The 13,847-nt window shown below is 37.1% G+C and overlaps 2 protein-coding genes across 2 annotated transcripts; both read left to right on the top strand.

Moving 5' to 3' along the window:
* Nucleotides 1–837: 837 nt before the first annotated feature.
* On the top strand, nt 838–1,941 carry LOC131657708 (uncharacterized). Its single transcript, XM_058927075.1, has one exon. It carries the CDS (start codon nt 838–840, stop codon nt 1,939–1,941), a length of 1,104 nt encoding a protein of 367 aa, XP_058783058.1.
* A 3,764-nt stretch (nt 1,942–5,705) lies between these two features.
* Nucleotides 5,706–9,651, top strand: LOC131644473 (hyoscyamine 6-dioxygenase-like). Its single transcript, XM_058914983.1, has 3 exons — nt 5,706–6,250; nt 8,800–9,118; nt 9,225–9,651. Exons 1-3 carry the CDS (start codon nt 5,796–5,798, stop codon nt 9,480–9,482), a joined length of 1,032 nt encoding a protein of 343 aa, XP_058770966.1. The 5' UTR covers nt 5,706–5,795; the 3' UTR covers nt 9,483–9,651.
* The last annotated feature ends 4,196 nt before the right edge of the window (nt 9,652–13,847 follow it).

The raw sequence follows: 13,847 nt of genomic DNA, 5'->3' as shown, positions 1-13,847 counted from the left end.
TGGAAAGACTATGGCAACAGGGGATTCCACCAGTTCAGAGAGCGAATGCTCGAAAAGTTTTTCTGTAAGTCAGGGAGGAATAGACGGGAACGAGTCGTCTGATAGCATTTTAGAATTTTCGACTCGTAACATTGGGGATAATCTCAAGTTTAGTTGTGTCAAGAAGGTTGAGGATGGTGGTGGCTACGATTGGAGTCAGAAGGTCTCTGAAGCTCTTAATCCTATTTGTCCTGTTGGTGCCTTTGATAAGGCAATTGAATTCTCGAAGAGCCTCGATAGCATTACTCTCGGCAAGGAAGGTCTCAGTTTGAGTACTGAGAGTAAAGAGTCCGCGGCTGAATCGGAGGAATCAAATGCTGTTGATTCTATTTCGGCTTCTGTCTCAGCTCCTACTGCGGGTAGGAGAAGGATGCCCAAGAGTCTCAAATTTCAACATATTTTAGAGGTTAGTGGGAGGCACGGCAGAAAATCTATTCGCCCCAAAGTGAAGGGAACACCGAAGGGGAAACTGTGAGGTAGGGTATCCTGTGAGTCTGGTTGTGCAGGTATAGGCGCGACCCCTACGGATTCTGCTGGCAATGCAGTCTCCACCATGCCTGAGTCGGAATTCTGCTTTTTCCATGGGGAACAACCTGAATTTTCGGACATTTGAAGGAACAATGTTAGAAAATGGGATCATTTGAAGGATTTAGGAGGTGTTAGGATTTTGAAAGCTAATAAGGCTCTTGGGGTGGTACCATTGCCTGATCACAATTTTCTTTCAAACCCAAATGTTTCAGGGGACTGCGGTTTGGGCAGCAGTAAGGCAGGGGCGCGGGAGCAACATTGTATTTCTCAATGATTGTTGGATCATTGAACATTAGAGGGGGCTGTAGTATTTTGAAACGTAGGAGGATTAGCAACATTATTAAGAAAGGTCTTGCCGACGTTTTTCTTATTCAGGAAACGAAGGTTGTTGACATGAAGGATGATATTGCTAATAGTTTATGGAAGAATGAAGAAGTTGGATATTCTTTTAGTAACTCTGTTGGTTTGTCTGGTGGTATTATTACCCTTTGGAAAACTGCTTCGGTGTCGGCGTTGAAGAGTTTTTCTGGGACAGGTTTCTTGGGCATTAAGGTGTTGTGGAAAAATGACTTGTACTATGTTATTAATGTTTATTCTTCTTGCGACGTCCACAAGAAAAAACAATTATGGAAGGCTTTGGTGAATCTTAAAGGGAAACTTACGGACGGAGAGTGGATCGTCGGGGGAGATTTCAACACCATAAAGCATAGTAGAGAAAGGAAAGGGAGATCCTCAACGGCTAACTTTTCCGAGTGGAATGCTTTTGCGGACTTCATTGATGATTGCAATTTGATCGATGTTCCATGCAAAGGAAAAAGATTATCTTGGTATAGTGGAGATGGGCTTTCGATGAGTAGATTAGACTGGTTCCTCGTTGATAATTCCATTGTTAACAAGTGGGGTATAGTGGGCCAAAATATTTGTTCTCGGGATATTTCGGACCATTGTCCTATTTGGATAATCAAGGATAAGGAAGATTGGGGGCCGAAACCTTTCAAAGTCAACAATGAGTGGTTCACCTTCAAGTCGTTCATTCCCTTTGTTGACAAATCTTGGAATGAAGCGGTTGTTGAAGGTAGAAGTGATTTCGTTCTAAAGGAGAAGCTTCAGATTCTTAAAGAAAGACTTAGATGGTGGAATAGAGAGGTTTTTGGGAGAATCGATTTGGAGGTGGAGGATGAAGTGGAGAATATCAATAAGAGAGACTCTATTTTAGAGGAGGATGAAGTAGGGGATTTGATTAATATCGTGAAAGGTAGGAAAGAGGCTTCTAGTCAGTTTTGGTTGAATATGAGAACATGCTCCTCCAAAAATCGAGATTGGCGTGGCTTAATAAGGGGGATTCTAATAGCGGTTATTTTCATAAGGCTATGAAAGAAAGGAGAAGGCACAATCACATAGGCCCTATCAATTCTTCGAGGGGTATGCTAGAATCCGTTAACGAGGTCAAGGAAGAGGTTTTTGCTCACTTTGCGAGCAAATTTAGGGAGTCGGATCGGAATAGACCTCTCTTGGAAGGCATGCATTTCAAAAGTATTAGCTTGGAGGAGAGAGCTTTTCTTGAAATGCCTTTCGAGGAAAGCGAGATCAAGGAGGCTATATGGGGTTGTGGAGGATCCAAAAGCCCGGGATCGGACAGTTTTTCTTTTCTTTTCATCAAGAAATGTTGGCATATCATCAAGAAGGAGTTCATTAACTTCTTCAAAGGCTTTCATTCCGGGGGTGCTATGACTAAGGAGGTGACATCTTCTTTTTTGTCTTTGATTCCTAAATCCCATAGTCCGGTCGGCTTGGATGATTATAGGCCCATTTGCCTTATCGGATGCATGTACAAAGCTTTAACAAAACTATTGGCGGGAAGGTTGAAACGTGTTTTGAATTCTATTATTTCTCCAAATCAAAGTGCGTTTGTCCCGGGGAGACATCTCCTTGATGGAGTTATCATTGTGAATGAGGTCGTTGACTATGCTCTTAAGGAGGGAAGGAGTTGTTTTCTTTTCAAGGTTGATTTTGAGAAGGCTTACGATAAGGTGAATGGGAATTTTCTTAGGTTCATGTTGAAGGAAATAAGATTTGGGGAGACTTGGATGGGATGGATGGAACTTTTGGTTTTCCAAAGTAAAATGTCGATTCTTGTTAATGGGAGCCCGACCAAGAAATTTATGGTGGAGCGTGGCTTGCGTCAAGGAGATCCTCTTTCTCCGTTTCTTTTCGTCTTAGTGACAGAAGGACTCACGGCCTTGGTGAAGAAAGCGATTATCATGGAAGAATATGAAGGATTCCTTGTTAACGGTAAGTGTGAGGTGAACATTTTACAATTCGCGGACGATACTTTATTGATTAGTGAAGGGAGTTGGAAGCATGTTTGGGCTATCAAGACTATTTTGAAGGCGTTTGAAATGGTTTTCGGGCTCGGTATCAACTATCATAAAAGTAAGTTGATTGGAATTAACGTTACCAACAATTTGATTGAAGCGGCATCATCTCTTTTGTCTTGTAAGGTGGAAGGTAAAGTCTTCATTTTCCTTGGCATTCTTGTGGGTTCGAATCCTAGGAGGATATTGTCTTGGAATCCGATTTTGGAGAAAGTTAAAAAGCGGCTCATGAGTTGGAAAAATCGCTATCTCAACTTTGGAGGGAGAATCACCCTTTTAAAGTCCATTCTTTGTTCCCTATCTATATTTACGATGTCTTTTTTTAGGATGCCGACAACGATTGTTAAAGAGCTCACTAAACTTCAAAGTAGATTTTTGTGGGGTGGTTCGGATGATAGTAGAAAGATTCATTGGGTGGGGTGAAATGATGTTTGTCTTCCGGTAGAAAAGGGAGGGTTAGGAGTGAGGAAGATCGATGATTTCAACGTTGCTCTCTTAGACAAATGGAGGTGGAGGATTCTTCAAGGATTGGACTCCATATGGTACAATCTTTTATGTGTCAGGTATGGTGATATTTGTTTACAAGTGACCAATGGCGGAGATTTCATCCCTATTCGATCTTCTCAATCTTATTGGTGGAAGGACATTCTCCCTTTAGGAAAGAATTCCTCCAAGGATGCCATAGTCAACAATTTCAATTTCAAGATTGGAAAAGGGTTTATTACTTCCTTTTGGCACGCTAAGTAGCTTGGTGGGGTTTTGTTAAAGGAGTCCTTTCCTTCTCTCTTCGCGGCATCTATGTTAAAGAATGCATCCGTCGCTAGTATGGGGGGCTGGAAGGACGGTTTATGGCATTGGGGAAGCTTTGGTATTTCGGAATTTGATGCTGCCAGCACCGTGCTTCAGTCTGCTGCCTGGCAGCTCCGTATGGCAGTGGCCGCGGGCAGCTGCTCCCTTATTGGTCGTGATTCGTTGTCTTGGGAGTTAGGATCTTGTGACTCATTTTCGGTAAAATCTTGTTATAGTTATTATGCAGGTTTTTCCCGACCTTTTGGTCCTTCCAATAGGCATGATGAAGCCCTCAATCTTGTTTGGAGAATGGCTGTACCGTTTAAAACAAAAGCTTTTGGATGGAGGCTTATGATTAACAGGTTACCAACAAAGGATCTCTTGAAGATTAGAGGTATGAGTTTTTCGGATGCTACGACTAATTGTGTTTTTTGCGATTCGGATCTTGAAACTATGGAACATTATTTTTTCACGTATTCTATTGTAAAGTTAATTTGGAGGAATATAGCGGAGTGGATTGGTATGTCGGTTGTGACGGAGGAAGACCCTAAGGGGAGTTTTATGTTTTGTTACAATTTTTGTAGAAACATGAAATTGAAGGAGGGAAGACAAAGTTGCATTTGGATGGCTATAACTTGGTGTATATGGTTAGTTAGAACTGGTATTATTTTCCGGAAAGATTCTTGGAGCGTTCTTAATACGGTTTGGGCTATTAAGACGTTGGTTTGGAGATGGTCTTTCATGGGGGAGATTACTTACCCCAATTGCAACTTCTAGGATTTTTGTAAGGATCCGTTGTTTTATTTATCGTAGGGTCAATTGGTTGGTAATGTCTTTTTGTCGAGTTTATCTCGTTCTTGTGTAACAGGTTTTGAGAACCCTTAGTTCTCCATCTAATATATCTTGCTTACACAAAAAAAAAAGACTGAACGCTTACCGCTAGGCTGGAATGTCAATATGTAATAATTTTGGTAAACATATTTTTTAGACATAAACACATTTTTTTTGAAAATCTTGATTTTGAGGTTCCTGATTTTTTGAAATCCTGAAATATGGACCTAGTTGCCCTGGTTCAAGACCGGCTCTGATAATCAATATTCAAATTGATATATATATATATATATATATATATATATATATATATATATATATATATATATATATATATATCAAACAGTAAAATAAAATTTTTATTTTTCAAATGATAGATTATATTCAAATGATAGATTTATTTTTATTTTTCAAATATATATATATGAAAATATTTTATACATCTAATAAGAGACTATAAAATCATTATATTATATTATATTATATAGCGTTAAATATGTTATTCGTCCTTCTAAATATCTTAAGTTTTATTTTTTAGTCCTTCAAAATATTTCTTTCAAAAAAATATGATTCTTTAAAAAATTTTATTTTAATTTTTGGTCCCTTTTATAAAACCGTCGTTAAGATTGTCGTTAATTTAGACGCTAAATAAAAAACCGTCGCTAAATTTGTCGTTAAATTGTAAATACTGTAGCTAAGTTGCAAGAGAGACTAAAAATTAAAATTTTTAAGATCATTCCTTAAAGAAAATATTTTCAAAGACTAAAAATATAAATTGAAATATTTAGGAGGATAAAAATATATTTAACTCAATTATATATTATATTATACTCAATCAAATTTAAAAAAATTATTTTTCAAATTAGTTATAGTTCAACGGGATCAATCCAACAACTTAAATATGGTGCATCAGATGGGAATCTGTTCCCTTAACTCAATACATTAAGACAAAAAGAATACAACCAAACCACATGTCCAAAGCCATAAAATATGTTAAATTTAAAAAGATCCAACAAAGCACCACAATTAGCTGTAACTAAAATAATAATAAACAATCGGTCAAAAAAAAATAATAATAATAATAATAATAAACAATGCAAATAACTTATCTTGCGATTAATTAAATACCGTAGAATCAAAAGATACAACCAAACCAAATTTAATATCATTATACTCCTCCTCATACTTATCTTCTCTATCAATATCATTGTGTAGTGAAGTCTTATCAAGCATATGGAGAAGCATATTCCAAACTGGTCAAGCACAAAATCTGTGCCCGATGACTACATATTCCCACAAGAATTAAGACCAGGTGATATCAACATCCCAATCAGCCACAGCATCCCAGTGATTGATCTCAGTGAAGCACATACTGGTGATAGAATAAATACTATTCAGAAAATTATTAAAGCTGCTGAGGAGTTTGGATTCTTTCAGGTTATCAATCATGGAATTCCTGAGAATGAAATGAAGGAAACAATGAGTGTTTTTGAGGAGGTGTTTCAGTTTCCTGATGAGTACGAGCATAACTTGTATCCTGATGACTCTACGAAGGCATGTAAGAAGTTTACTAGCTCTTACAATTATGAAACTGAAAAGGTTCATTATTGGAGAGAGTGTCTTAGACACCCAGCTTATCCTTTGGAGGAGTGGCAACACTTGTGGCCACAAAATCCAGCTTCTTACAGGTAAATCAATAATCAATCCATTTTGTAAAAATACTATTACTCTATCCTATGATCTCTGATACATTCTGATTCTTAGAAGTTGGATTAGACTTAACTAAATCTTATATAAAATTAGCTTGTAACTAAAGAATTTAATCCAATTATATTTATATTTTAAAATCATATCTAGTTACTCTTTAACACTATAGCTATGTGATATAAATATGAGTTAGAAATTTCACATTGTTTAGAAAAATGGACGTTGAATACTTTACAAGTGAGATGACTCGTACAATTTAATCTCTTAAAATATTGGGGGAATATGAGGCTTCTAAATTATTTATGTTTGGAAGAAATCATGATTTCGTTCCTAAGATAAATCAGTTAAAAGCTCTGTTTGGTTCTTGAAATTAAGCAGATAAAATTTCCGTTTGGTTCATGAGTTTAGTCTATTAAAATTAAAGCTCTCATTTGATTATTGAGTTTAGTAATCAAAAATTCTGTTTGGTTCCTAAACTCAACCAAATATAAATTTTTTGTTTGGTAATATGTGAAAAGCCTCAATTCTAATATAATATAGTGGAAACTCTCAAAAAGAAATTGTTGGGAACAGGAGTAGGTCAAGCGGTTAGGTCGAACTTCTATAAATTTTTGGTGCATTTCTCTCTTCCTTTATGTCCTTACATTTCAATTTTTAATTTTTTCCCCCTGTATTTCTATCTCTTCGTCTATCTAATTTTAATTCTTTTATTAATTACGTTGCCTTTTCTCTATTTGATCTATAAAATTATTTTATATGATTTTATAAATCAAAATTTTTATAATTGAATATCATTTTTCAAGCTAGACAATTCACTAATCCCTTTATGTTTGGAGTCAGTTGTTCAATAATGAATTGGTCATATTCAATGATCTATGCTTTGCCTACATCAAAACTGCAGTCTTCTTTCTAGCAGCTTCCCTTAAAACTTTATCTCTGAGACACGCGATAATATAACTCTTAGCCTTATCCAGCATACCAGTCTTATTTGCTTTTGTTTGGCGTGCAAGTATCATTCAATGCTTCAAAAACACTATTGTTGAGTTAAGATATGTTGCATATTCCCTTTCAATAGTCCAAAATTATTGTTTCCGCACTGTGGGTATCATTGTAAAATTGAAAGGGTCAGCCACACCAAACTATTGGTGAATTTAACAATAATATTAATTTTGTTGATATACGTGAGACAAATAACTATGAAAATCAAAATAAATAGTCTTAAGAAACAAAATAACTTACGATCAATATAGTAAATATATAGTAACCCAGATAAAGATAATAATGAAATTCAACAATAATATTAATTTCGTTGATAGTAAGAATATGTGAGACAAATAACCATTGAAACCAAAATAAATACCTTAAGAAACAAAATAACCTACAATCAATAATCAATGTAAGAAAATCTATAGTAAGCCACATAAAGATAAAAAACAAGAACAATAGTAATAGAGATTACCACTCATTAGAAACCTCCAATTTTTTTTCTAAAATTCCAAGAAATCTAAGAGATTTCTACCCTTTTCCTCACTAAGTTTCACTACTAAGATTACCACATATTTCATTTATTTTCTTCTAGTCCTTAAAAGAAATAGTGATACATATACTTATTTATAACTAGATAAATCATCAGATCCATAACAGATCCAAAATACAACTCATTAATGAATACACAAACTGAACGACCAAGCTCAAAAGTCGTGAACCGCTCGAACCTGACCCGCTACACCAGGAATGTTCATGTAAACTGCCGTCAACAACACGCTACCGCCTGACCGCCATTCACTAATCAAAATTCATCGCCTGTCAACACTTTACAACTACCCACCATGCAACAGTAATCGTCAGCTGGCAGTCGCTGCCTGAATGCCATTGCCAACTTTCTTTCACCACCACCAACCGAACTCTAGTCAATGTCTGCCATTTCTGATCACCTGACGCCTTCATGCTCCTGTCAATGATAATCGTCGATTCGCAGCCTCTTTGGATCTGGCGCCACCGTGTAATGCCGCCTGTAGCGGTCGCCCTTTCTTTTCTAGTGTCGCCGCCTATTGCCTTGTTGTTCCATCACTCGACAGTTTCGGCGTCATCTTTTTACTTCTCTACTTATTTTCTAACATTCTAGTTTTTAGCAATCTCAAAATATATCATTCCTTCTTTCATATTTTAATTAAGAGACATATATCTAATTAAAATTCCTCTCATCCTTTTTTCTTCATCTCTCTTCTCTTTCCATTGATAAGACTCTCTCTCCTCAATTGAATCAAATTGATTCTTCTCTCTTCCCTTTCCATTGATAAGACTCTCTCTCCTCTCTCTCCTCAATTGAATCAAATTGATTCTTCAAGTACTTAAATCATTATCCTAAATATAGGTAGATTTGATTTTAGTTCATGACACGAGAATGCGAACTTATAATAACTTAAATATAAATTTTTACTACCTAATTAGCCCCTCTCAATTGTGATATTGTCATCTTGATTCTCACATGTGCTTATATATAAATTCTAATAGATATTTTTTCTTGCAGAAAATGTGTTGGAGATTTATCGGTTAAAATTAAGGAACTGGGTTTGACGATCATGAATTTAATTAGTGAAGGACTTGGTCTAGAGTGTGGATATTTTGACGACGATCTTAGCGGATCAATGATTATCTCTGCTAATCATTATCCATCATGTCCTAATCCGAATTTAACTCTTGGTTTACTCAAACACTATGATGCTTACCTCATCACCATTTTACTCCAAGGTGATATATCTGGTCTTCAAGTATTAAAGGATGGAGAATGGATTGGTGTTGAGGCTCTTCCTCATGCATTTGTCATCAATATAGGCTATGCCTTAAAGGTACACCTAATGATTAATCCATACACATTATATAAAGTTACTTTACTTAATAAATAACTAAAAATTCATTTAATTCAATTCTTCAAATTTTGTGACTTGGATGCAGATAATCAGCAATGGTAAGCTTCAAAGTGCTGAGCACAGGGCTGTGACAAATTCAAGTCATGCTCGTACATCTGCTGCATTTTTTATTGCTCCAACAGGTGATAGTTTCATAGAGCCAGCACAAGATCTCATTGATGAGCACAATCCACCTATTTATAAGTCATTCCAATTCAAAGAGTTCCTCTCACGATTCTTTGTTAAGCATGGTGACATGGAAAAGGTGATGAAATCCTTTGAGGAACCGGATGGAATATTATGAAAGACGAGTATCACTTGATAATGTATCAACTTTATAGTTAAGCATTTATTTAGAGCAAGAAAATGTCCTTCAACAAATAAATAGTTTCACGATTTGGTATTATGAACTCATGGTTTTCTGAACTCAGTAACTTCATATGTTCTTTTTCCAAAGTTTAGTTTTATTGGTACTTAGACTTGTGGTGTTTAGTGAAAGAGTATTTTTTTTGTTGTTAAATAGACAGTCGGTCATCTAATTTTCATACTAAGGATGAGTGTCTTCCCAAATACCCAAATAGAGGATTCTACATGCCAGCCACCCGTGAGTTATATATGACATTCCTCTAAATCAATGAAAGTTTATTATAACCCAACTCAAATTTTCTACCATTTTAACAAATTCACGTTTGCAATGAAAAATTTAAAAAAATTAGACGATATCGAAAATTTGGATAACATATCGAAAATTCTTTAAAAAGAGTAAGTAGAAAATCTTAAATTTCACGTTCATATTGGAAATTGTTTGAAAAAATTTAGTTGAATACCAGAAATTTCAGAATTTCCGATAAATCTTACCGGAAATTTTTAAATTTCCAATAGTTCAAATTTTTTGAAAAGTTCTAAAAATTTTAAATTAACTAAATTTCTGTACAGATTGGTCAATTTTGAAATTTCCAAAAAAATTTGTAACGTACCGAAATTTTTTTCCGAAAATGTTCTTGGAAGAATCATATTGTTAGTTCTTGCTTCTTATTGTTCAAATGTATACTCTAATTAAGTTTAACTATGAATATATTTGAAGCGAAGTACTAAGTTTCCTTGTCACATTATGCAGTGTGAGAGGGGAATTTTAAGGCTTGTTATTTCTGATCATGAAAAGGAGCTGCTACAGCCCTACTTTAGATAGTGCTTTTTAAAAAAAGCGCTTTCTAAAGTAGGCCTTTAGCTGGTTTTTGCGTAAAAAAAAAGCTGTCTATACCTACAGCATCGTCACCATAGGCAGCGCTTTTAAGCGCTGTTAAAGGCCAAAAAAGCACTTTCTGTAACGCCCGTATAATTTTAATATTAATTTAATTTTATTATTGAATTAATAATTAGAATTATTAAAGAAATTGTGGAAATAATGAATAAATGAAGTTTTTGGCTTTTGGGCCATATGTGGAAATAGAGGAAGAAGGGGGGGTGATTCTCTAAAACCTTTTTCTAATTTTATTATTTCATAAACATTGGATTTGGGAACCAAGAAAGGGCGTGAAAGAAAGAAGTCTGAAGAACGAGGAACGTGAAGGAGAACGGTAGAGGGAGAGACCAAGAATCCAGAATTTTCTAAGGTAAGGGGGGACTTGTCTTGGTTATCATCTATTATCGGGTTAGGGGTTGATGATGCTGAATAGATGTAGAATTCGGATCAATTGAGTCATATGATAGGTTTAGGGATTGTGTCTATTGTATGATATTGACCCCTGTGTTTGAATCTATGATGTATGTGTTGTTATAGTCTCATTTGATGTATAATTGGTGCATTACGAGTTGTAATCTGTGTTGTTTGTGCATTCTATTTCTTCATGTTCGCACTGGTATGTGTTGGGGTGTTTTGGGATACATGGAATGCTGTCTTTTTTGCAGATTGGGGTTTTCAGAATCGCGGTTCGCGCCGCGTACAGAGGGGAGGCGCCGCGAACCTGAAGGCAAAAGGTCAGGAAGTTTTGTTGCGTTCAGTACGCGCCGCGAACAGGTGACCGCGCCGCGAAGGCGTTGTTCCGATTCGTTCCGCGCCGCGAACATGTGGCCGCGCCGCGAAGGCGTTGTTTCGATTCGTTCCGCGCCGCGAAGGCGTTGTTCCGATTCGTTCCGCGCCGCGAACATGTGGCCGCGCCGCGAAGGCGTTGTTTCGATTCGTTCCGCGCCGCGAATGTGTGATGGCGCCGCGTGCTGTTGATGTTTTGTGATATTTTGAGAAAGTTCAAAGAGGCATAACTTTCTAACCGTTAGTTCATTTGATGCGCCGTTTTGGGCTAAATGAACCTTATTAAACGATCTATGTGATGATGATTTGACTGGTTTTGGAATGATGATAATATATGTTGCTATTTCTTGATGATGATGATGATTGTAGCAAATATGTGCCTGTTTTCGACATGATGATGATAGAATTGTGGTTGAATGATGTTAATATATATGAACATACTCGAATGATGATGATGATTATTGAGGATGATGATGATAATGATATAAGTATGTTATATATGTTGCATTCATTCATGTGCATTGTTGATACTGTATCCATAAGGGATGTGTTGGATCAGTGAAGGGCATGATTCCCATTGTGTGGAATCTGTGCTGGCAGGGCCGTATCTGGATGATGATAGATCGGTCATGGATTATTCCCATTGGATGACGTTGGTACCACATGCATAGTGTCAGTTCATTCATATGCATGATTTATGACATGATTGGAGGTATTCCAGTGTTGTAATTGCTGATGATGCGTTGGTTGTTATTTGTTTTGTTTTGATTGTCTGTTTATGAAACAATTGGGTGAATGATGCAACTGTGACGTGTTATTGCTTTATAACCTTATAACATTTGTTAATTATGACGAGACTCACCCTTACATGTTGTCATTTTCAGATTGAGGATAGCGGCTGATCGACTCGATGAGGATTAGCTCATGAGTCAGTGTTTTTAGTTAGCGTCAGGTGTCATGCTCTGGTAGTTGTAACACTGGGAACGTTTGTTTGTAGTTTTGATTGTAACTCTATATTTATCTGTTTTGGTTGAAGTCTGATACATTTAGTAATAATGTAGACTTGATGATGTATTTTTCCGCTGCGTAGAACATGGTTTGAATAATGAGTTATGATTTTCAGGTGTTCCAATGATGCATGACTTATGTGACGTGTATTTTGTTATTTTGAATTGTGATACCTCTTTACATGTTACTCTGATTTAATAATTTGTTTAATTGCCGCGGGTTAATTAGAGGGGTGTTACAATAGTGGTATCAGAGCATAGTCGGTCGTTGTGACCAGAGTCGTAGTGTCAGTGTCAGTTTTCCTGTGTATACGACTAATACGAGTTATTTGTCGATACTTGTTCTGACTGGATTGTTGTATTTAAGCAGAACAAATGGCTGGAAGAGGAGGAAGAAACGATGATGCTCTTGCTGAGGCTCTGGGCATGATTGCTGGTGTGCTTGGAGGAGGGACTGTAGGAGCAGGGATTGGTGCTGATAGGCAACTGGGGAATTTTCAGAGGAACAATCCTCCATTGTTCAAAGGCACGCACGATCCTGAGGGTGCTCAGAAATGGCTCAAAGAGATCGAGAGGATTTTCCGAGTCATAGATTGTGCTGAGAGTCTCAAGGTGAGGTTTGGTACCCACATGTTGTCTGAGGAGGCTGATGACTGGTGGTTGACAACAAAAGCTGAACTGGATGCCGGCGGTACAGCGGTTACTTGGGCTATATTCAAAAGGGAGTTTCTGAGGAGGTATTTTCCTGAGGATGTCAGGGGCAGAAAAGAAGTGGAATTTTTGGAGTTGGTTCAAGGTAACATGACTGTACCAGAGTATGCTGCCAAGTTTGTGGAACTGGCAAAGTACTATGTGCACTACAACAACGACGAAGCCAGTGAATTCTCGAAATGTGTCAAGTTTGAGAATGGCCTTCGTGATGAGATCAAACAGGGTATCAGGTACCAAAGGATCCGGAGATTTGTTGATCTGGTGGATTGTAGCAGGATTTTTGAGGAAGATAGCATCAAGCTGAAGTCATCTCACTCTCGCGAGTTGGTTGACAGAAAGGGGAAGAAGCCTATGGACAGAGGTAAACCATATGGTAGAGGTAAACCTGTTGATTGGAAGAAACCCAGTGGGGGAGATTCCAGTGCTCGTATCAGATGCTACAATTGTGGTGAGATGGGACATCGTAGGAATGAGTGTAAGCTGAACCAGAAGAAGTGCTTCAAGTGTGAGGAAGTGGGTCATGTCGCGGCTGATTGTAAGAAGAGAGTTGTGACTTGTTACAACTGTGGTGAAGAGGGTCACATCAGTCCTAATTGTCCTAAGCCAAAGAAGAACCAATCGGGAGGAAAAGTTTTTGCTTTGACCGGGTCAGAGACTACTCCAGAGGACAGATTGATTAAAGGTACGTGTTTCATTCATGGCACACCTTTAGTTGCGATTATTGATACTGGAGCAACTCATTCTTTTATTTCTTTGGACTGTGCTACGAGGTTAAATCTTGAGATATCTGACATAAATGGAAGTATGATTATTGACACTCCTGCGTCGGGTTCAGTAACTACTTCGTCTGCATGCTTGAATTGTCCGGTTGACATTTTTGGTAGAGAATTCGGAATGGACTTAGTGTGCCTTCCGTTGAAAG

The sequence above is a fragment of the Vicia villosa genome, linkage group LG1 (assembly GCF_029867415.1).
Source record: "Vicia villosa cultivar HV-30 ecotype Madison, WI linkage group LG1, Vvil1.0, whole genome shotgun sequence".
In the NCBI taxonomy this organism is placed as follows: Eukaryota; Viridiplantae; Streptophyta; class Magnoliopsida; order Fabales; family Fabaceae; genus Vicia; species Vicia villosa.
This window is presented reverse-complemented; position numbering and strand designations above follow the sequence as displayed.

What these genes read in the sequence shown, in the direction of transcription:
- LOC131657708 (XM_058927075.1), top strand. Translation starts at nt 838, where the DNA reads ATGATTGTTGGATCATTGAACATTAGAGGGGGCTGTAGTATTTTGAAA.
- LOC131644473 (XM_058914983.1), top strand. Translation starts at nt 5,796, where the DNA reads ATGGAGAAGCATATTCCAAACTGGTCAAGCACAAAATCTGTGCCCGAT. An exon ending in CAAAATCCAGCTTCTTACAG is followed by an intron (nt 6,251 to 8,799) that starts GTAAATCAATAA and finishes TTTTTCTTGCAG; the next exon opens with AAAATGTGTTGGAGATTTAT. An exon ending in ATATAGGCTATGCCTTAAAG is followed by an intron (nt 9,119 to 9,224) that starts GTACACCTAATG and finishes ACTTGGATGCAG; the next exon opens with ATAATCAGCAATGGTAAGCT.